General features: G+C 47.3%; 1 protein-coding gene and 1 long non-coding RNA gene across 8 annotated transcripts; both read left to right on the top strand.

The window, feature by feature from the left end:
- Positions 1-424: 424 nt before the first annotated feature.
- On the top strand, positions 425-2783 carry LOC140680661 (uncharacterized). Its single transcript, XR_012052014.1, has 2 exons — positions 425-561; positions 2655-2783. It is a non-coding gene; the product is annotated as an uncharacterized lncRNA (long non-coding RNA).
- A 3072-nt stretch (positions 2784-5855) lies between these two features.
- On the top strand, positions 5856-22550 carry BRPF3 (bromodomain and PHD finger containing 3). 7 transcript variants are annotated; one of them, XM_072918668.1, is made up of 12 exons: positions 5856-5980; positions 8933-10335; positions 11274-11430; positions 12816-12947; positions 14068-14196; positions 14541-14853; positions 15914-16177; positions 16336-16783; positions 17645-17742; positions 18294-18388; positions 19863-20017; positions 20317-22550. In XM_072918668.1, the coding sequence occupies exons 2-12, from the start codon at positions 8951-8953 to the stop codon at positions 20495-20497; spliced, it is 3357 nt and encodes a 1118-aa protein (XP_072774769.1). In that variant the 5' UTR covers positions 5856-5980; positions 8933-8950; the 3' UTR covers positions 20498-22550. The 7 variants fall into 7 exon arrangements, with proteins under 7 accessions (XP_072774769.1, XP_030111684.4, XP_072774768.1 ...); XM_030255824.4 differs by having other exon boundaries at positions 16333-16783; positions 20317-20734; XM_072918667.1 differs by lacking the exon at positions 5856-5980 and adding an exon at positions 6036-6162.
- Positions 22551-23361: the final 811 nt, after the last annotated feature.

Here is a 23361-nt window from a genome sequence, read left to right as displayed (position 1 = left end):
CCTGCAGTGACTGCAGCTTTTTGATAGGATGGTGTTGATGTTTGCCTGCTGTAGCTGCACAGATGGTCCATGATGATAAGATAAGGTTTCTCTTGGCTTGTATCTGTCTGGGTCATGTATAAGGCCTTTCCTTCACTCCTCTCTTAGGTAGGGGCAGTGAGCACAGAGCTGTTGTGATGTGTCCTCAATTCCCTGGAAATTAAATGTTTTCTTATGCAGCACTCTTGGAAAGAGTGCTAGGGAGAAGCAGTAATGTTCTGCTGACTCTGTCCTAAAAAACACAGCTTGGTGAGATTTAGGCTTCATCCTTTCCTCTTGCTAAGGAACAACCTTTATCTTCCTTGAATGGCCGAAGGCAGTTCTAGCTGCATCTGGCAAACTGCAGCTGGAATACTGGGCTTTTGAATCTGACCTGGCTGCCATGTGCATAATCTTGAACAGAGGCTGGAGAGAAGCCCTCTGCAGCTGCCATTGACATCTCAGAGAGCTGCAGATGTTTAGAGCTGCCTGTGCCAGGGTAAAATGAGGCTTGGTGCTTTGCAGCAGAGGGTCACTGTTCAGGTGAGTGTTTGTGAGTGCACAGGGAGATGCTTCAGGGCTGTGGGTGAAGCCCTCCTGACTATATGCAACCCTGGACATGGAGAGGCAAAGAAGTCTTACAAGCTCAGTCTTGTATATAAATGTAAGTACCTCTATGGAGACCTTTAGAGTAGAGAGCTTTCTTTCAGAAAGTCATCTCTAAAGTCAAAGTCATCTGTTAAGGCAAAGAACCCATTCAGACAGAACTCATGAACCACTGCAAATGGGAATGCAGGGTATTTCTTAATCATCTTGCCCTCCTTCAGAAGGGGACAGGTAAACCTGAAGAGTCTTCTGTCTCAGTAATGATGGCTGAGGGAGAAAACATCTTCATAATAAAGGAATGTACTGAGCAGTCTGCTGGTAGTTGAAAAGGGACTAGGATAGTTGTAAAGAATAATTTAAAATGCCCTTTGGGAATTGTCTGTCTGAGCAGAGGACAAGCATGAAGAGGCACTGGGGACATATGATACAAACAGGTGTGAGAAGAACAATTGTGAGCATAACCAAGTAGGGTACACAGATTCTACAAACATCAGTCTCACTTGTTTTAGGGATTGCACATAATCTTCAGCATCAGTCTTTCTGCTGAGTATACAGTCAGTTTCAGGACTGGGTTTCTCGGTAGGTTTACACTTACCCTGAATGCTCTGAAATTGCAAGAGCAATCCCAACAGCTGCTGTGTGGGCTCCGTGCTCTGGTTTCATTCATTCACCCACCAAACCCATACAGTGACAGAACACTGTGCAAAAGGATTACCCAAAACCCCAACAAATGTGGGGAGCAGGTGCTCTGTAAGTCCAGGAACCCTGGAGGTGTATGTATATTTGGTTTTTTGTGGTATGTATAATCCAAGAACTCAAAATAGACAGTAGAAAATGTAGCAGGGTGGTAGTGGAAAGAGTATCTGTACATACCAACCATCCCAGTGCTCCTACAGCATCTGAGGACATGTTTGAATGAACAGCAATGAGCTGCCAGAAGGGAGAGGTGGGGAGAAATTCTACTGACATTTCCTAAAGGAGTTTGAAAAGCACCTGCTTGACAGAGCCAGTGACTCAGGCCAAGGCTGGAATCCTTCAAAATCAGCACCAGAACTGAGAGGGGGTGTGTGACCCTGACAGACACTGTGAGTCAAAGCAGAAATTACCTCATGCAGAGGTGCACGCAGTGCCCGGTCGATGACTCACACTGACACATCATTCATGGACATTCCTTTAATTACAAGTATAATTTACATTCTTAAAAACACAAAACCAAGTGATAAAAATCCCTCAGCCATTAAGTGGTCCAAAATTCCATAAATCGGGCCAGCCAACAATATATTTGCTGTTTGTATTAATTTTCTATTATATAAATTTACACAGATATATTTATGGCATTTTTTTTGCCTGTCTCAGATAACTTACAGATGTCTAACCTGGAGTACTATTTACTTGCTATTCTTACATTAATTTCTGACTTCCAAACATCATTTTTTAATTTGGAAAATAAAGCCTTCAGAAACAATCTTTCTCTGTAAGTTTGACAGTTAATTAGTCTGTGAAGTTGCAACTTTATGGGGCCTATTTATTAGGTGTACATGTAAATGGGAAAGAAAAAGCAGATGAAGGAATAATTATTTCATTTTCTTAAGAGATGCCACAGAATCAGGGGATTTTTAAAGAGAGATAATAGTAGCTGTGTTTTGGATACCACGTAGAAACCTTTCAGTGCATAATTCTGAAAATTTCCATAGCCACTTAGCAAATTACTTATTTTATCCTGTAGGAAAAAGACATATTATCTGTTTTGATATTTACCATTTTCACATTCTAGGTAGCAGACTAAACTAATAATGTTCATGTTTTAAGTATGTGACAATGGGAAAGAGGAAAAACATAGAAAATCATAAACACATCTGAGAACTCTAGCGAGATTCTGTACTAAGGATGGTAATACCTTTTCATATTCCTATGTCTTGCTGTTGCCTGAGAAACCAGGGAAAGCGTTCCTAATCCTCTGCATTTTTCCTGTATCATGGGTCAGCAGCATGTTGGCTGGAAACGTGATTATGGCTGTTTTTCTATTTCAGCTGAAAGAAACAAGACATGAAAGATTGAATGAAGACCAGAATAGCCACTAGTAATTTGCTTTCTCCCCAAAAAGGATGGACACTTGCTGCACTAATTGTACTTATCATTAAATCATTCAGGTTGGAAAAGGTCATTAAGATCATCGAGTCCAAATCTACACTGGAAACGTCAGTTTCCAGGTGAATGTAGTTTAGGGGATGTTTTACCTGATTTCTCTTTACAAGGCCATTTTCTGAGCCCATGAGCTTGCACAGCTTTTAATGATGATGTTCAGCTGGTGCAGGCTCACAGCTGATTCAGTCAGCTCTCCTTTTTTGCTGGAATGCACTCCATTAAATAATACTGAAGGGTTAGTATATTTGCAACCCTCATTGATTTGCTGTTACATGAAAGTGAGTTAATTTCTTTTAGCCACGTTTGGCTGTAAAAATAAATATCCTCCTGCCATAAACCATTATTTCAGATCTGTCTTCAGAACACTTCAACAGAAAAAATTGTTTTAAAATTAGAGAACATTGAAATTAAAAAAATAAGAACCACTGAGGAGGTAGGGCTGGGTGCTTGTGTGACCTCTCTGATGTGAGTGAGGCTGAAGAGGGTTATAAATATATGTATAAAATTCCAGTGAAAATACATGGCAACTGAGGCTTATCACTTTTGAGATATCAAATGCACAAAGGACCTGTTTAGCAATTGCTCTAATTTTGGCAATTCTGAAGAAAACAGCAGCAGAACACACAGCCAAAAAGAGATACAAATATAAGTCAGTTTTGAGGCTTCATAAATCAACAAAGGTCAGCTCTCAATTATAAATTATACTTCTCTTCCCTTTTAAAGTATGTATTATATACTTGAATAAACATGAAGAAAATTGTAATATGAATGAAGGTGCCCAACTCTGTTTGAGGTGTCCTGGCTGTTGCTTTCATTTGAAGCAACTAATTTTGCACTTGCACCCTTTAAAAACTGGGACAGCAAATAAATTGAATTATGCTGTGCCTCTGGGATTTGTGAGAAGTTCAGATCTTTTTTTCAAATAACACGTTAGTTCCACGGCTTTGATATAAAATGAAATGATGTGTAACTTGTTTTGATGTTGTAACACATGGCCCTCAGTCATCAGAGATGTCTGGACATCTCTGTGCATAAGTCATCCCAGTGTTCTTAATAGTGAACCTAATGCAATTATAATAAGCTAATTCCAGTGCAAATTTAAGAGTATAAAGTTTCAAAATAGAGGTCAAAAATTAAAGAGTTTGCAAAAGTTGGTCATATTAAAAACTAATTTAAACAATCAAGTAAAACACAGTTAAAATTCCACATAAAGAAGAAAAATCACAGAATGTCCTGGGCTGGAAGGGATTTAACATCTGTTTGCAGTCTCCTGCTGTGGGACACCTTTCACTAGAGCAGGTTACTCCATCCAACAGCTTCCCTGGACAACCTGCTCCAGTGCCTCACCAGCATCACAGGGAAGAATTTTTTTCCTATTACTCAATCTAAACCTCCTCTCTTAGTTTGAAACCATTCCCCCTTGCCCTGTCCCTCCGTGCTCTTGTAAAAAGTCTCTCTTCATCCTTACTGGAGGCTCCTTTCAGGTACTGAAGGGCTGCAATTAGGTAACCCCAAAGCTTCTCTTTTCCAGGCTGAAGAAACCCAGTTCTCTCAGCCTTTGAAGATGCTCATCAATTATTGAAATTATTTTATTTACTGTTTAACCAGGAAGCAAATGCAGCTATAGGTTGTTTTAGGGTTTGTTTTATCCTTTGTGGCTAGGACCATACTGTTATACAGCTGTTCTTTTGAGGGTGAGATGCTTTGTAAATCAGTGAGAGTATTGGGACTTTATTTCTAAATCCTTGATATGTTATTTTTCATGAAAAAAAAAAAAAGACTAGTTTATTATTTATTTTCAAGTTTTGGTATGTAAATAGTAGACCTTCAAAAAATACACACCATATATACAAAGTAAATACTTCAAAGGGATATGTAAAGACTGTTCAGCAGTAAGTCACATCTTTCTCTTTGCATTTCAAGCTGCAACAGCTCTGGTCCAACCTGAGTACTTTGCAAAACAGACTGTCACAGACTAGCTGCTCTTGGATTCCATGGTTAACATACGTTAAGAGACAAAAGATCTCCAGTTGGACTGTAAATGAGGGAAAACAACATTCTTTGCTTCCTTCTAAAACAGTTAATTCTATAAATTCAGATGGTGATATTATGCAATACTCTGCGCAGAGTGGGAGGTGGAACGCACATATGCTCAAGTATGTGGCACGCTCTATAAAAAGTAAGTGTGGGAGCCTCTGCAATTCCTATCTAAATTCTTATCTCAGTTGCTAACTTAACTTCTTCCTTGTTCAATCCCCTCAGTCCCTCTCTCGATTGTCCCTCCAGCCTGTCACACCTCTGCATGTGAAATGGACATCTGAAATATAAGTCTACAAAATAAATACGGGCTCTCGCTATTTACATCGTTTGATGTTGCTTGTAGACTAACTGTGGCAGGCAAAGGTTCTCTGGGAGTGTGGACTCCCAGGGTTGGACTCTGGCACCGGACCATGCTTCAGGGTGTTTCCTGGGACCCCACGCCTCCTGCAAAAAAAAAGTGGGCTGCAAAATCAAGACACCCCAAACGAGCCTGGGACAAAAATCCCACTTCATTTCCCGTGGCCTGCCGGGGAAGGAGGTATCACTCAGTGCCAGTACATCTATACCCGAGTTCCCAAACCCCAACCCCGCGGATGATGCGGGGGGCAGGCGAGGCGCAGAGCGAGGCCGCAGCTCCCCGGTGCTGCCTGGTCAGCCACGGACGGGGAGAACACCGGCAGCGGCGACCCCCGCACAAGCCACGAGGGCAGCGCGGAGGGACCCCCGCCAGCCCCCGGGGCCTCCCGCTCGGCGCGGCCCGGGTGTGGGAAGGCACCGGGGAGGGGCGGGCGGTGCCTGCCCGCGGGGGGAGCGGAGCGCGGAGCCCCCTCCCCCGCCTGGCCGCTGGCTGCCGCCTCTCCCCGCCGCTCGGCCGGCCCGCGCCGCCACCGCCACCGCCGCCGCCTCCATCTTGAGCGTGTGTCCCCTGCTCCCCCCCAGCCCGCCTCCACAGCACCGAGAGCGTCGGGGGCGCTGGAGCCCCGGGGGGGAGCGGGGGGGAGGTGAGGGTGGTGGGGGGCGAAGCGGCACCGGGGCCGGAGCGGCAGCGGCGGGAGAAGCGGCGGCAGCGGCGGCGGCGGCAGCGGCAATGAGGAGGCGGCGCTGAGGAGGCGGCAGGAGCCGGAGCGGACGGAGCCGACATCTTGTGCCCTCCCCTCCCGCCGCCGGCTGGGTGAGCCCGTCCGCCCCAGGGGGGAGGGGAGGGGGAGGCGGAGAGAATTAAAAAAAAAAAAAAAAAAAAAAAGGAAAAGAGAAAAAAAAAAGAAAAAGAGAAACAAAAACAAAAATTTCCCCTCAAAAGGAGGCGGCGGCAACGGTGGAGAAGCCGCGGCAGCGGCGCGCCGAGCCGGCCAGGTAAAGCTCTGCGCGGGAGGCCGCGACACCCTTCCTTCAGGGGTCTCTCCTCCCTCACACACCCCCGCGCCGGGGTCGCGGGAAGGTGACCGGGCGGGCGGGAAAGAGCTGGGGGAGGCCGGTGCGCGGCAGCCTGCGGACCTCTCCCGCGTCCCTGCTCCGTCTCCGTGCGGCGAGAGCGGCCCGCAGTCCCTCGCCGAAGAGGGGGCAGCGGCGGAGAGCGCCCGGGGCCGGGGAACGGGCAGCGCCGTGTCAGCCGAGCCCCCCCATTGCCGCCATCTTGGCCCCCCCTTCCTCGCGGTGCGGCGGGGGCGCCGCCCACCTTCTCCCACGCGATTGGCTCAGGCGGGGCCGAGCGTGCCCGCCGTTAGCCCCTCAGCGCCTCGCGTTGCTATTGGTGCTGGCGCTGTGATGGACGGCGGCGGCAGCCAATGGCCGTGCAGCCCTGTGCGCTCGCGCTGCCCGCTCCCTGTCTCTGGAGAATGTGGCGGTTCCGTGGGGAGACGCGGCCGCGGCTCCGTCCCACCGGGTTCAGCGCCTTCTCCTCCCCCCGGGACTCTTTCATTTCTGTCCCAGTCCCTGCTGTGCCTTGGCTGGCATCGCTGGCTGCTACTGGAGTTCCCTGCAGGGAGCCCTCGGTGCGCGGGGTAGCTCCTGAGAGGAGCTCCCGCCAGTGCCTGACAGCTGAGGGCATGTCACCGTTCCCTCAGTTGCTGCTGAGAACTGACACCGCTCATGCCGAACCCTGACTTTATACCTGAAACTTCACCCATGGCCCATCTCGTACTCGCCCTGTTCCAGAGGGAGGGCCTCTCTCGAGGCCCGTGCATCTCTGTCAGCTTGGCTTGGTTACAGCAGTATCAGGGCATTGATAAAGATCGAGATCTCTGCATGTGCCAAGGCCAGCTGCTCTGTCACATCTGTTGGGCACCGACACATTTCATTGTAGGCATCAATGTCAGTGTGAGGAACATAAACCCTTGGCAGGTGTTTGAGGGGACCATGGGCAAGCACAGACGTGGCAGGAACATGAAGGGACATTGTCAAGGGCAGCAGGAATTCTGCTGGTGTTTTAGTTGGCAAAAGGTGCAGAGGGGGCTGCAGCTGTTTTGGGTTGCTTCTTTCCTCTGGCATCCATTGATTTTATCTTACAGATGTATTTTTTAAATAGCTCCTGGGATTGGCTCCTTCTTTCTGGAATAAGCTTGGACCTCTTATAGGTCCTGGTCCTGTGAGATGCTGCTTGCTGTGGCACACAGTTGAGAGTTTCTGGAGCTATGTCCTTCATGGAGTACAAACATTGCATTGGCTGAGTACAAATTGTGGGTTTGTAGTGTGTTTCCTTGTCTGTGGGTCCCACAGAAAGGAGCTGAATGCGTGGATTGCTTTAAATAAGGGTGAGGTGCTGGTTCAGGCCTCTGCATAGCAACAGATAAGCTCTGGGCTGGCTTATCTTCTCACAGAGAATTTACATTTGCTTTCCTTTGTCTCCTTTCTGACTTCTTTCAGCCTCAGCTTGTTTATTCCCATAAGTCATGTTCCCATCCTTGACTCTGCCCTTCTCTCTTGCATTACTCACTTGGCTTCCTCTCTGCTTTCCCTCTTTGCCAGCTCCCTCCTTCACCCTCCGATCTCTGAGCTGCAGCCACCATGTCTGAATCCTCCCCCAGACCATCTCCCCAGGCTTCTCCTCTGCTCCCCTCTGACAGGCACCTCCTTAATGTCAGCAGCCAACTCTCAGCTAATTATCTGGCTTGCTGATTAGCAGTTTGTGCGGGCAGAGCTGGCTGGGGCTTTTTGTTAAGGCTCTGAGCAAATGCCATTTCACGGCTCCTGGTGCTGGGAGCTGTCTTGCTGCTTTCCTGCTGTGGACTCTCCATAGCCAGGTGGCTCAGGTGGATGAATGGGAATTGTGGCTCCAGAGGGGCTAACGCCAGAGCTTGTAAGTCCATTGGGATCCATGCTGCTTGTTGCCTTTTTATCCTTCTTTGCTTTTTTGTGGAAGAGCAGAAAGGATTCACATCTTTTCTCTGCTGCCTTGCTCAGTTCATCCTCTTGTTTTGTTTGTGACCCTTGACAGAAGGAAAAGCAAAGCTGGAGGATGATTTTTCATTATGGGACTTTTTTGCATCTGCAGTGTCAGGATGGAAGGATTGGTGGTGGCAGCCCTGAGCTGTGAAACCTGGAGGAGCTCCCTCCTGGACTGAGGGAGTTTTCTCATCTGGAGCTGACAAAAAAAAAAAAAAATTAAATTGGAAATAGCATTCATAAGACCCAAATAGTGCATTCCTTTTCACCTGGAAAACAACCAGCACATTTGGGGATATAAATGAAAAGTCACAGGCAAAAGAGCAGAGGAGAACTTGTTGGTTTGTGAGAGCTTAATATGTAAATGGTGCAAGAAGATGTGAACAATGTTGTTTGAATTTCAGGGGATCTGAATGGTTTGCTGATCTGGATGCACAGCAGACTGTTTGTATATTGTGCTGTCCGATTATTTTGAGTTTTTCTCACTGGTGGTGTGGTGGAATGTACATCTGAGGTGCCAATAGAGGAAGTTGGAGGGTGCTGTGCTCTGATACACATTGCAAGAAATGGCTGATATATCAAAACCTGCCTGTATCTGCGGGGTAAAGACTCAGGGAGCCTGAAGTTGCTGGAGTGTCTGGTAGAAATTCATGCTATTGCAGCACTGAGTGAGTTTTTCAGTCTGTGCTGCTTCTTGCTTGTCTCCTTGTCTTACCCTGTCCTGTGTCCTGTTGTGTCCCAGGCTCTCTGGACCACAGGGATGAGGAAGCCTCGGCGGAGGTGCCGGCAGCACCTGGAGAGGAGGCGTTCTCCCTCGCCCTACAGCCTCAAGTGCTCGCCCAGCCGCGAGACGCTGACCTACGCGCAGGCCCAGCGCATCGTGGAGGTGGACATCGACGGGCGGCTCCATCGCATCAGCATCTACGACCCCCTCAAGCTCATCACCGAGGACGAGCTGACAGCCCAGGACATCACCGAGTGCAACAGCAACAAGGAGAACAGTGAGCAGCCCCTCTTCACTTCCAGATCTAAGAAAACACCTTCCAAAGGCAAGAAGAAAGAGTCCTGCTCCAAACATGCGCCGGGGATATCTTTGCACTTGCCCCAGCCCAAGTTCCGTGTGGTGGACTCCTTCAGCCAGCCAGATGCCCCTCCCCTCCCTGCTGCCTACTACCGGTACATTGAAAAGCCTCCCGAGGACCTCAACGTAGAAGTGGAGTATGACATGGATGAGGAGGATCTGGCATGGCTGGAGATGGTCAACGAGAAGAGAAGGGCTGATGGTTATGGGACAGTTTCTGCTGACACTTTTGAGCTGCTGGTGGATCGGCTGGAAAAGGAGTCGTACCTTGAGAGCCGGAACAACGGGGCTCAGCAGTCGCTCATTGATGAGGATGCCTTCTGCTGTGTCTGCATGGACGATGAGTGTCACAACAGCAATGTCATCCTGTTCTGTGACATTTGCAATCTGGCCGTGCACCAGGAGTGTTACGGTGTGCCCTACATCCCTGAGGGGCAGTGGCTTTGCCGCTGCTGTTTACAGTCCCCTTCTCGCCCTGTGGATTGTGTCCTTTGCCCAAACAAAGGGGGAGCCTTCAAGCAGACCAGTGATGGCCGCTGGGCTCACGTGGTCTGTGCCATCTGGATCCCAGAGGTCTGCTTTGCAAACACTGTGTTCCTGGAGCCCATCGAAGGGATCAATAACATCCCTCCAGCTCGGTGGAAGCTCACATGCTGTATCTGCAAGCAGAAGGGCATGGGAGCTGCTATCCAATGCCACAAGGTGAACTGTTACACTGCCTTCCATGTCACCTGTGCACAGAGAGCCGGGCTCTTCATGAAGATTGAGCCCATGAGGGAGACCAGCATCAACGGCACGACGTTCACCGTGCGCAAGACTGCCTACTGTGAGAGCCACTCCCCGCCTGGCACGGTGAGAAGAGGGTGTCCAGCTGCTGGTGCTGATTGGCAGGAGGTCACTGTGAAGCAGGAGGAAGAGGAGGAAGCCAATTCTGGCCCTCCCAAAGGGTCTGTGAAGAAGAACCAAGTGAAATTGAAGCAGAAGATCAAAAAGGAACCCAGTGACATGACCAAAGGGCGTTCGTCCATGCCTGTGGTGGCTGTTGCACAAATTCCCTCTTACAGGTGAGTGCTGCAGGTTTAGGGAAGGAGTTGGACAGCTGTAGCTGAACAGGGTCTGTTTTAAGGACTCAGTCCTCTCACTGTTGACCTTGGAAACACTGAATCTTCAGTCAAGGCTTTAGCAATAACTGTTTTCAGGGTGCTCTGCAGCATAGCCTGTGGCTGGGTTTCTTCTGAGTGTCACTGTGGTTTTCTGGCTTTGGCTGAGCAGCCATCCCAAGCTGTTGTGTAATGCAGACTCTTAGGTGGTCCCTAATAGAAAACACCATCTACCATGAAGGCATTTTTAAAATACTTGAGGCATTACAGGTTGGTAGGCAGGTAGGGGTCATCCCATTATTAAAATTATTGAGATCTCATTCCATAGTTTCCTAATTCCTCCTTTTATTACAGAGCATGTCAAACCTGACAGTGTTGCAAGCAGCTTTGACTTTGGCTGTATTTTTGTAATTTTCTCCCTCATGCAGAACTAGGTAGTGCTGAATTTTTGTTTGGTGCCTTAGGAGGTGTGTTGATGTGTCTGTTTTAATAGATAGGCGATAAGGCACCATGTGTAAGATAAGAATGGTAAGCAAAGGTTAAAATAGGTGATCTATTATTCTTGGACTCCTGTCAAATTAATTTCCCAGGCTCCAGATTAATAACATCAAACTTAAACGGCCCCTGGAAGGTTCTTGACATGGGAAGTAATTTTGAAATTAAGGCTTGGAGCTGAATTGATGATTTCATACTTTGTGCTGTGGCCAGTGCTTGGTGGGACCCTCCAGTATGAAAAGGGGGCACATCTGTCTGCATGTGAGGAGATCCCAGATGGTCCCAGTTTGTGTGTACTTCAGAGTGAGCATTGACACAACACAGCAAAGCTTCATCAGGAGACCCTGGGCTCTGCAAAGCCACGATTGCTTTGCAGCTGGCTCCATGACACTCTGTGCTTCCTTCAGGCTGAACAAGATCTGCAGCGGGCTCTCCCTGCAGAGGAAGAACCAGTTCATGCAGAGGCTGCACAACTACTGGCTGCTGAAGCGGCAGGCGAGGAACGGGGTGCCCCTGATCCGGCGGCTGCACTCGCACCTGCAGTCCCAGAGGAACGCCGAGCAGGTACCGCTGCTCCCCCTCTGCTCAGGGGCAGCACCCACAGCTTGCCTTCCAGGAGGAGATGAGCTTTACACGTGGCTGGGAGCAGAGCGAGGGTGAAAAGATCAGTTTTAAGCCTCTCTCGATCTCCTCTCGGTGTGCTCGTGCCTGAAGAACTGAGTTGTGTATTAGGGGGATATCCATGATGCCACTGAAATTGGTGTTGGTGAGACAGCAGGTGGGAGTTTTTCCCCTGAGTCAGAAGACCCAGGGTTGTGCAAGGGTGTGATGGGCTCTTGGTGGAATGATCTCTTATATGAATGATTAAAACAAATTCCTTGGAGTGAGTAAAGAAAATTATTTTAACACCAGAATTATGGCTAAATTCCAGTTCAGGTCATTCTCCCTGCAGCTTTAATTTCTGTCCATCCCATGCACATTGAGATATAATCATCAATTCTGGAGTCTTTCTGTCCTCTTTTGAGCTGGCATCTGTGTCCTTTGATCTTGGTGCTATTAAACAACACTGCATTTGGCATGAGAAGTAGTTGCTGGAGTAATGGAGCAGTAGGACTCTACCCTCTAACACAGCCTGTCAGGAGGGATTGTATACAATGCACATGTATATTTTTATTGTAGTTGGAGGAATTTATAGACTTTTGTTTGCAAGAGGACTGCTCTGGGTGCTAAATAGAAAAATTATTCCCCACTCATCAGTGCAGAGCTTGGGAAAGTGCAGCATTTCCTTTGTGTATTAAACTGGCAATTTACATTAAGTTCTTAGAAACAAATATCCTATTAATATAAACCATTAAGATATTGGGAAGCAATTGTTCTCTTAGCAATCATGAAAGTGTATGCACTTGAGGTGTGTCATCCAAATCACTAAAAAATCTACAGATTTAGGAGAGGACGGATGATTGTGTTGTGAAGTCACTAAACAGTGTCTTGGAAGGTGTGAGCTCATCTCCCAGTGTTGGCCATTCTTGGCAAATGTCTTTCCATGGCTCTGTTTTTATGGGTTACAAAATAGCTCTCTTCTCCCCTGCTTTTGGTTCCCTTCCCTTTAGACTGTAAGTGCTCTGGGCTGCTGCTCCAATGCACAGGAAAATTTCCAGCCTCTGTAATAAACTTAGATACAAAAGCAGGGAGGGTGTAAATGAGCACACACTGAAGTGTGTTCCCAGGGTGAAGCTGCAGGATAATTTGGGGTAATTTCACAGATAAGGTAAAATCTAGAAAAGCTGATGTTCTCTCTGTTAGACAGCTAAATGTTGGAGGGAGGAGGGGACATGGTCTGAACAAGAGACAAGGCAGTAAGAGGAAGACTCTGAGAACGACTCTGAGAAAAAGAAGGAAACACAGGAAGCCTGTGGTGTTTTTTATCTCACCCCACTCATACTTTGCAGAAGGAGCAGGATGAGAAGACAAGTGCAGTGAAGGAGGAGCTGAAGTACTGGCAGAAGCTCCGGCACGACTTGGAGCGGGCTCGGCTGCTCATCGAGCTCATCCGGAAGAGGGAAAAGCTCAAACGGGAGCAGGTAGGGAGTTCTGGCCGTCCCATTCCTGCATTGTCCTTGATTTACATTTACAGTGGCTCAGCCCTCATTGCTATGTGAACAAATTTTAGGTAGGAGGATAAAAAACCAAAAACCATTACTGGGCTTTGTTTGCTTTTGATATCTTGATAGAACCCTATCAGAGCTGGCTAAATCCATAAAAGCTTATAGAAACTGTGGTGTGCTTTTTAAAAGGATAAAATACCACAGGAAAGTGAATCTAGTTGGGCTCTATCCCAGCCCAGCTTTTAGGTGAGTGCCGAAGGATGCTCCAGAATCATGCATCTCTGTTTGGCTTTTTTCCTGTTTTGAGGGAAAAGTGTGGTCTTTGTCTATATTCATTCTCTCAATGATGCAGTCTTGTTGCTGAGCACATCAAATGCAGTTTGCTTTGTGTAAACAGACTTGCTTACCTTTGTTACTGAAGTGTTGATTTAATGACATAACGAGTGATTATAAGATCAAAGAAATGAAGATGTTAAAGGACAATACTTTCATCCTGTTCTTTGAATAGATTTTCCATGCAGGAGGTTTTCAGTGCTACAACTTGTTTGTTTGAAATCAAACAGTATTAGAGACTTCCTAAAGGATAGAAGGAACTGTATTAGGAATTTGCAGACATCTAACCACTGTTGTTTGGTTTTTGCCTTGAAGTCTGAGAGCTTATGTCTTAAACTTTGTTTTTGCTCTCTATTCTTAATTATTGATGTTGTTCATATAAATGCCTGCGTACTTTTAATTTTTATACAATGTTGCTAATTGGCATAATAACAATATCTTGAGGCAGGGAGTTCTCCAGGATAATTTAGCAGGCATGAAAAGCCTGTTTTCATTTTTAATTGTGGTATCCTTTAACTTCCTGGGGTTTCCTCTTCTTTTGACTTTGAGATTGAATAAACAGGAGTTCCCCATGTAAAAGGATTGGACTGGGCAATGTACATGGAGACTGCAAGGTGTTTGCCAGAAGTTCTACAACAATGCTGGCCTGAGGCTTCCACCACTGAGTGAAGCTGGGGGGATGATTCAGAGGAATCTGGAGGGAGACACCACCCTCAGATCCTGTCCTCAGTGGGTGTCCTCATGGCTGTGTTCCCGTTGCCAGGTGAAGGTGCAGCAGGCTGCCATGGAGCTGCAGCTGACCCCTTTCAACGTCCTGCTCCGCACAACCCTGGACCTGCTGCAGGAGAAGGATGCTGCCCAGATCTTCACAGAGCCTGTTAACCTGAACGAGGCAAGTCTCTTTCCTGGAGGTGCTTAGTGGGTTGTAGATGCGTTATTGCTGGGCAGAAGCACAAACCACCTTGTCCCAGGCTGCTGGTGGACTAAAAACTATCTCAAAAAGGACTGATGATGTGTCCAGGACAAAAAAAGGGTATTTTTTTCTGAAAGTTTAGCACATCTTAGATGAGTAATGTTTTGCAGAGCCAGGGTGTGTCTGCCTTGCCTGGGTGACACAGAAATGAACATCTGTTGCTGCCCCTTGCCAGTGGAAAGGGCATTAAGAGTGCTTGTGATGGGTGCGCTCTGGTTGGCTAGTAAATGGTTTTTGTAATTGTACAGGTTTTATATGTTTAGGTTCCAGATTACCTGGAATTCATTTCCAACCCAATGGATTTTTCCACCATGAGGCGGAAGCTGGAGTCCCACCTGTACCGAACCTTGGATGAGTTTGAGGAAGACTTTAACCTTATAGTTGCCAACTGCATGAGGTATAATGCTAAAGACACGATTTTCCACCGAGCAGCTGTCCGGCTCCGGGACCTCGGGGGAGCGATTTTGCGTCACGCGCGGCGCCAGGCCGACAGCATCGGCTTTGACACTGGCGTGGGGATTCACCTGCCTGAGTCGCCCAAGCCCCACGACTTTTACCGCTTTTCTTGGGAGGATGGTGAGTAATGATTAGTGGTTTTTTTCCCCAGGTAAAACATAGCTTTAGTTCTGAGCATGTCCTTCAGCCTGCATGGCAATTGTGGCCGTTCTGCATAGGAGAATTTTCCTATCCATGTGTTTACCTAGGCACATATAGAACTCCTCTAGAACCCCAGAGAGTGGGATTTCAGGTGAGCTGGGCACCCTGAGCTAGGTGCAGCTTAGCTCCAGCTCTCCTAGTGCATGTTTGTGTTGGCAGAGCCTTGTAAACTGCCTGTGCTCTTTGATTTGTGCCAGGAATGTCCTACAAACTCACTAATTTAAAGAGCATTGCAAACTGGGATTTTTTGAGGAGGAAAGCTCATATATTTCATTGTTAACTGGCAAAATGTACAGTAGCTGTGTCAGATGGAGCACTGAGGGCTGAAAGGAGGTGATGAGGGGTGAAGGTACTGGGACCTTAGCAATCCTTCTAGCTGAGTCTTACCATTCCCAACACAACCTCATCCATTTCCACAGCCCTCTTGAGGCAGCTCCAAAGCATTGGTTGAGTAACTTGGCTAAACTTAGTACAGCCATCAAGCACACAGAGCTTGCAGTGTGCCATCTGGTTCCTAAATGTTGAAGGCCTCTTGAGTACAGATGGACAGTCATTATGAAATTTGTGTAGGTGTTCAGCTGTCTGTCCTGCTCCAGCGGATGCCAGCCCTCCAGCAGAGCCAGAGGAATGGAAAATATGTTACGTTTTGGCCCCTTATGTTTGCGGTCTGATTTTGTCATTTAATCTGACAATGAAATAGGTTTCTGACAAGGGCCTAGACCACAAGTTGTTCTGTGTGGGGTGCAGACATGTCCTTTCACTGTTGCCCCTGAGGCAGTAACAGGAGCTGAGGGATGGTCAAGTTGAATCAACTACTCTTTATCCAAAGAAGGAAGTCCAAGCTCCAAAGTTATTTCCCCAGGCTGAAGCGATTGATTAGTGGACAGCATCAAAGGGAATGAGGCCTGGCACTGGCCCCAGGTGCTTCTCCAAGAAGCCTTACTCCTTCCCTTCACCGTTCCCTTCTCTTGTGCTGCAGTGGATAATATCCTGGTCCCGGAGAACCGGGCTCACCTGTCGCTGGAGGCGCAGCTGAAGGAGCTGCTGGAGAAGCTGGACACGGTGAGCACCATGCGCTCCAGCGGCGCCCGGACGCGGCGCATCCGGCTCCTGCGGCGCGAGATCAACTCCATCCGCCACAAACTGGCCCAGCAGCAGAGCAAGGCCCTGCCCAACGGGGACACTGTGCCACGGGAGGGGCTGGAGACAACATCCAGGGAAGGGGATGAGGAAGGGGAGAAAGGTGAGCAGCGGGATTTTGATTCCAGGTCTCTAGTGCTCGTCAGCAGTCAAAGCCTGCTGTTTCTCCTGTGACTTTAGGGAAAGGTGGGAATGGCTGTTGGTAGTTTTGGGAATGACTCTTGCTAAAATGTTCAAGCAGATTCTCTGTTCCTTTAGCAGATGGTGCCAAGCTGCCATACCCTCCAACCCTGGAGCCCACAGGACCTGCACCCACCCTCTCAGAGCTGGACTCTCTGCAGGACCCTCCAACGCTCAAACCCATCAGTGAGAGCAGGTCCCTGAACCAGCTGCAGAGGAGGATGGTGTCGGACAGAGAGCTCTTCGACAAGAAGGCTCTGCAGCAGGAGAGCCAGGCTTTCCACCGCCTGCTGTCCAACAACGGCCTCAACGGCCTGGCCCTGCCGCCTGCAGACAGCCCTGCCAGCCCCGCCCTCAGCAGCGTGGGCCGCCGGACATCGGTCCTTTTTAAAAAAGCCAAGAACGGCGTGAAGCTGCAGAGGGGTCTGGAGTGCTCCCTGGAGAACGGGGAGGAGCACAGGCAGGACGGGGAGCGGCAGGCACGGAAACGCTCTGCCCTGGGCAGTGGGCTGGTGCTGGAGGCCTGCAGGTGAGTGGCCCAGGCAGAACTGTTCCCTGAAACACCTTCTGTGTCTGTGTTAATCTCTCTGATTCTGTTCTTTGACTTCTTAGTTCCAAACCCAGCCCAGACTGTTACTTGTGTGTTGACTCTAAAACTCTGAGTGTTCCTCCTGTCCTCTGAAGCTGCAGGTCCCAAAAGCAGTGCTTGATTTTTCAAGCAAGTGGATGTGTGTTACACTGCTCTTTCTCAGTGCGTGCACATCCTCTCTACTGATGCAGTTCTTGGGAACCGAAACTTGGAAAAACTTGAATTCAAATTTTCAGTTCAGCACTGCAGGAAATGCTGAACTTTTACCACCTACTAAATATCTGGTTTCTTCCTCTCAAAAGTTTAAGAGCAGAACTAGGCACTTCAAACATGACTGAACAGAGTTAAAGCAAGCACCTGACATCTTCTGATGTCTCGTGGATAACTTGTGCAATTATTCTATCCAGGAGCAGCTCTGTTTGCTACTTTTTCTCTAGTCTTTTCCAGCACCAAAATCACTCACAATAGGTTGCTTATTAGAAAACTCTAAAAGAAAAAAAATTACAATATGAAAATTGTGAAAAAATATGATTGCTTGAGGTGGAGGTAGTCCATTTTCTGAAATGTTTGTAGTAAGGGGGTGAAAGGATGTTCAGGATATGGGTGACAAAGTCCAGTTTCAGTGGGGGGCTGCTGTGTCGTCTCTCAAGCCTATACACAACTGGTGTTCTTTTCATGTCAATGTTGCACCAGTGCTGTAATTTTTCAGAATTTTAACCCAGTTTGGGGAATCCATTGTCTTTGTTGTCCAGGATAATCTGTTTTCTTCTAATGCCCTACTTCTCCACATCTTCGTGACAGTGGTTTGGTGCCTCCCAAGCGGAGCCGAGGGAAGCCAGCTCTTTCTCGGGTGCCCCTCTTGGAGGGTGTGAATGGAGACTCTGATTTTAGTGGCTCAGGTGAGAATTGCTGCCCTGCACCCACCTGAACCAAAGCATCTCAAAGCACACCAGGAGCCAGTCCTGCACAAACTACCCAGGCTGGACCTGCCTGGGCACTGTTACCTGCTTTGTTACAGATTTAGGTTATTGCATATAGTATTTTCATTACTCCTTTTCCAGGACCAGGACTGGCTGACTTCATATCTATGACCAAATCCATTGTGGGGCCATTTGATTTCAGTGACTCAGTCTGATTAACGTTTCTGATTAACATGAAGAGTTAATGTGAAGCCACATGACCCATGATTTAGGAGACTGTGGCTTTATCTTAGTGCTGAACCTGACTGTACTGACAGAGCACAAAGAAGGCTGGAGTTTGGTACATGCTGAATTTTATAATGAACACCCAGTTCATATAGATACAAACAAGTGATTTTCCTTGTTGTCTTGTCAGTGTGCTTTAAGTACTGCAGTTGTTCACCTGTTTTAGTTGATTGATGCTGAGATGACAGTGTGATTCCTTGTGTTTTCTTGCTGGCACCTAAGCTCTGTCTCCTGCTGTCCCTTAGGCAGGCCTCTCCTGATGTCCTTTGAGGAGGCTGAGCTGGAGCCCCTGGAGCTGGTGTGGGCCAAGTGCCGTGGTTATCCCTCCTACCCTGCCTTGGTAAGTGCCCTGTGGCTCTCCCACAGCCTCACCCTGCAGCTCAGGTAGCCCAGAACACAGTTCTGTTGTGCACTGTAACCAGACGGAAAAGGAAAACTTCCCAAAATAATGTAAAATGTGCTTTTTGTTTCTCCTTTCCCCTTTGCACAGTGAATCTTCCCCGTGCTCATTGTTTCAGGGTTTTGCAGAGGATTCATAAAACATTGGTCTCTCATTGTCAGGGGTAGGAGCTCTTTCACTCTCCTCTCCTCTGAGGAAAGTAATCAGTACTGTGGGGATGAGAAAACCTAAATTTTATAAAGGCACTGGGTTCTGCTGCCTGCACATTTTCCTGTTTGGTGAGCACAGCTCCATCTGTAGGTGCCCAGCTGGCCCTGTCATGTCTACATCCTCTTGCAACAACCATATGTTTAATTTAAATATGAGCATATATGCATGTCCCTTGAATGTTATTTCTTACTGTTTATCTGCCTTTGCATATTTATCTATTAATAAATAGATAAATATCAAAAAGAGCAGATTTTGCTGGAAGTGTGACTCTCATCCATGCTCTTACTCCTAGTGGGAGCCCAGAAGAGGGAATATCCATGGATTTTCTGGCCATCCTGGCCAGCCAAAGCAGTTTTAGTTCTCCACGTGGCTACAGCCAGAGTTAAACTGTGGCTTAGAATCGATTTAACCACTGAGACTGCCTCCAAAAAAGGCTTTTTCTATAGCAGCCTGTTGTGGTGGCAAAGTGTCTTAATAAATTCCTACAGATGGCCAATGTCAAAGCCAATTCACTTTTTCAAGGCCTTGGGAGGGGAAGAACAGACTGAGTATTGCAGCCACCTTCTGCTGTTTTCTTCTGTGCTGACATAGCACAAAAGTGCACATGAACGTTTCTGCTTTACAGGGGGAGAATTTGTTTGTTGTGACTTATCTTCAGAATTACTGTAGTCTCCGTTTCCCTGGCTTGATGGTGCCAGCACTGCTTGTCAACTCTCAAAATATTTGGCCTGGTTCTGATCTAATGCAGTGTAAATCTGAGCAATGCCACTGATGTCAAGTGAGCTGTCCCAGGGCGGAGCTGTTGTGAAATCACATTTGCCTGTGGAGTACAGCAGGAGCATTGCATTTATTTGGAGTTTGGTGTGAGGGAGAGAAATGCTTTGCTGAACAGAATAACACTGAGTTTGTACTGAATTACACATTAGTGTAAAGGCATTTACACTAATGTGTAATTCACAGAACCACACACATCCATTTTTCAAGATGGGGTGCCTGGCTTTGGGACTGGCTGGCTTCCCTCCCACAGGGGAAGCCTCAGGCTGAAACTTTTTTAGAAAGAGATGCTGAAAACAAACAATTTTGCTTACCCACCCAAAATAGACTTAATTTGTCTAGCTTGGATACACTGAAAGAACAGGAGAAGAATGCATTCTGTTCATTGCTTGGAAGGATTTTGTGCTGAATGTCCTCCCCGTGTCCCCAGATTATCGACCCCAAGATGCCGCGCGAGGGTTTGCTGCACAACGGAGTCCCCATCCCTGTGCCCCCCATGGACGTCCTGAAGCTGGGGGAGCAGAGGCAGACAGAGGCAGGAGAAAAGCTCTTCCTTGTCCTTTTCTTTGACAACAAGAGAACCTGGTGAGTGTGTGCACACAGCTCCGTGGTGAGGGGCAGCGAGAAGATTTAACATAATCTTTGCGATGTGGGAGCACACAGGGATTATGATGATGTTACATGGAAATTGGGGAATTTAAACATGCAGAGGGAAGTCTGTGCTCATAAGGCATTCTGGCTGCAGGGACTCCTTCTATGTCAAATGCAGGGATTTAAACATTTGTACCGTTGTTGTGGGGCGTTGATGATGAATAAATACATTACATGGGTGTAACTGTTCCTGGGGAGGAGGTGACAGCTCTGTGCACTCCTCCCTGCTGCAGGCAGTGGCTGCCACGGGACAAAGTCTTTCCCCTGGGTGTGGATGACACCGTGGACAAGCTGAAGATGATGGAGGGACGCAAAACCAGCATCCGCAAGTCGGTGCAGGTGGCCTACGACCGAGCCATGATCCACCTGAGCCGAGTGCAGGGGGACAACCCCTTCATCCCTACCTACCTGTGAGGGGCTGCTGGGGCAGCCTCTGCTCCTCCACACCCGCTGCACTGCAGAGTGCAGCACCTCCAGCAGCTGTCAGCACGCCTCAGAGCACCCTGAAATGTGCCAAAAAAACCCTGGTCCAGCTCCTTCCTGAATGTGTCTTGCTGAAGAGCTGGCAGGAGGTGAAATGTAGTCTACAGGGAGTAAGGTAGGTAGGAAAAGCTGACAGGTGACAGGAGCCAAGGTGAGTTGCTGTGGTGAGCAGAGCACACAGCACTTGGATGTTGGGACCTCATGCACCGTCCCCTGCCCCTGCCTCTCCTGGACTGCCAGGGTTTTGGGTCATCAGCCAGTCCCAGCTAATGCCTGGGAACCTGGCACCCCCAGGATTCTTTACAGAAATCCCAACTGGACTTTCTTGTGCCAAATTTACCCTAACCATCATTGGCCTTTTCATTTTTCTTTAAATGACATTGTCCTATCACATAAAAACCGCAAAGAATCATGGCTGGGAGCTCTGATTGTGATTCTCCTGCCTAAGTCCATCGTGTTTTCATGTTTAGATTTCTCTCACTGCATTTAGAAAAGCTTGAGATTTTGGTAACCTTCCCCCCCGCACATTTTCATGCACAGATGCACAGAGCTTTAAAGATGAAAATCAAATTACCTGATCTGTGTCTGTATGTATGTCTTAGAAATTGATTTTGTAGTTTCACATTTCAGCTCTGGTTTCTGTGACTCTGCTTGTTGCAGTAACATTTCATATCATGACTTAGCACAGTACCTAAGAAAAGATAACTTCCTTTTTGTAAGAAGTAATTTTGGAGGTGGCTGTTGAGCTGAAGCAGCTCTTCAGGCACTGAGGTTGATCAGGGTTGAAGGGAGATGCATCTTTTGTGTTGGTTTATGCACATTTGGTGTAAGGCTCCTCTTCCTTTTTTCCCCCTTCCTCTTTTCTGTCTCCCTGTTTCCCTCTGCCACGTTTTGGCCTGAAGCCAAGCACTGAGCAGAGCACACAACCCTCCTGCTGCTTCACCTTCTCCCACACGTGCACATCCTTCCCTGGTGTGTGGGTCTCCAGTGTTGTCATCCAGCTACACCCAGACACTCCCTGTTGGTTTGGGTTTGCATTGCAGAAAAACAGGGACAAACTGATGTTTGGGAACTTGGTGTCTAAATCTTTTCTATTAGCCAAGGACTTTATGTCTCTGATCTCTTCTGTTGCATATCCCTTTTTGCTTTCCCATTTTAAAGAGCCAAAGGTGCAAAGCAAGATTGTAGATTGAAGATCATCATTTTGCTTTTTAACTCAGTATTTTTAAATTATTTTTAACTTTTTCATACTGAAGAGAATGTGGAGTCAAAATAATAATAATTAATGATAATGAATAGTAGGGAGTAATCACTGCCATTTCTACTTGCTCTACTTTTTTAAAATACCACTTCTTATACATTGGGGCATGGAACTGCAGTTGAAGGAATTTTAAGATTCCTTTAACATACAAAGATGGGGCATAGGAGTTTATAAAAATATTAATAGTGATAATAGTGCCCATGGAGTGTGGCTAGGGAAGGATGTTGTGTATATAGTTGTAAAATGTTCTAAATTATTTAGACCTATTGTCACCATTCTTGAAGTCCTCAGTTGTGTTGCTGGGTCTTTTATATGCACACAGTGTAATTTATTTAAAGGAACATACACTTTTCCAGGTGGTAGCTCAGCTGTGGACTAGTGACCTGTGTATATGTTTTAAGGTCTTGGGAGTTGGTCTATTTTTTTTTTTCATTTTGTTTGGTTTTTAAATGAGTTTAGAATTTGGATTGGCTGATATCCTGTTGTTGCTACAGAACCTAAATGTTACTGTCAGTCTGCTGTAAAGCACAGATTGCTCTATTTATTGTAGAAAGTGAGTTTATTTGCTTTCTAGAATTGTTTATATCAGATGGTATAAGAGAAGTAATAAGAAAATCTATGCTTGTAAAGAAAAAAAAAGCTAATTTTACCTACTATAATCTGACTGTCTGAGACTATATTTTCTCTCTGAGAAATAAATGTTCTAATGTATGGAAAAAAAAAGCAAAACAACAAAACATCACCCTCAGAAAGAGTTCTTCCTTGCTAACGTTGTCCTGAAGTCCAGAACTCACCATGATGGCTTTTAGTGATCCCAGTGGTCCCAGGTACAGGTGGGCAGAGCAAGGACAGGGAGGGACACAGGGAGGGGTTTCTTGTTCTGCCTCCACCATGTCCTGTGTCCCCTGTGCAGGGGGTGACACCACTGGGTGCTGCATGGAGAGGTCTCACCTTGAGCTGGTTTTGTTTATTTGTAGTTTTTTTTTTGTTTAGTGGGAGTTTTAAAAATTTTTTTTTAAATTGATGTTAAACTAAGGACCACTCTGTTTTCTCAGAGAAAAACAACAAAAGGCACACACAAAGCAAGTCCAAATGCCTGAGAAAAATAAGTCCACCTTAGGAAAGTGATTTCTTGAGATACTGTTTGGAGTTTTATTGGCAACAAGGTTCTGCCTGTCACATGCTCGGCCTGAGCCTCAGTGCCTGCTGCTTTCTTCCCCTGGAAACAGAAAGGGAAACGTGGAGGCCTGGGAGCCTCCAGCCTGGCCAGGAAAGCCCTGGTGGCCCAGCAGAAGTGCTGGGAGAAGCTCAGGGTGGCCCAGCAGAAGTGCTGGGAGAAGCTCAGGGTGGCCCAGCAGGAGTGCTGGGAGAAGCTCAGGGTGGCCCAGATCCATCCCCTCAGGCCTTCCCAGATCCAGCCCTGGCACAGCACAGAGGTGCTGCCCACGGAAGGGGCTGGCCCCAGAAACATCCCCAGCTGCTGGAGCTGACAGCACCAGAGCAGGGCCAGCCCACAGGGACGCTGTGGGGGACA

This window comes from Taeniopygia guttata, chromosome 26 (assembly GCF_048771995.1).
Source record: "Taeniopygia guttata chromosome 26, bTaeGut7.mat, whole genome shotgun sequence".
Lineage (NCBI taxonomy): Eukaryota > Metazoa > Chordata > Aves > Passeriformes > Estrildidae > Taeniopygia > Taeniopygia guttata.
This window is presented reverse-complemented; position numbering and strand designations above follow the sequence as displayed.

Excerpts from the sequence above, each read along its gene's own strand:
- BRPF3 (XM_030255820.4), top strand. The coding sequence starts at position 8,066 with ATGGGAATTGTGGCTCCAGAGGGGCTAACGCCAGAGCTT. Across the intron at positions 16,178-16,332 it reads GGATGAGGAAGGGGAGAAAG|CAGATGGTGCCAAGCTGCCA; the intron begins GTGAGCAGCGGG and ends CTGTTCCTTTAG. Across the intron at positions 18,389-19,862 it reads ATCCCTCCTACCCTGCCTTG|ATTATCGACCCCAAGATGCC; the intron begins GTAAGTGCCCTG and ends CCGTGTCCCCAG.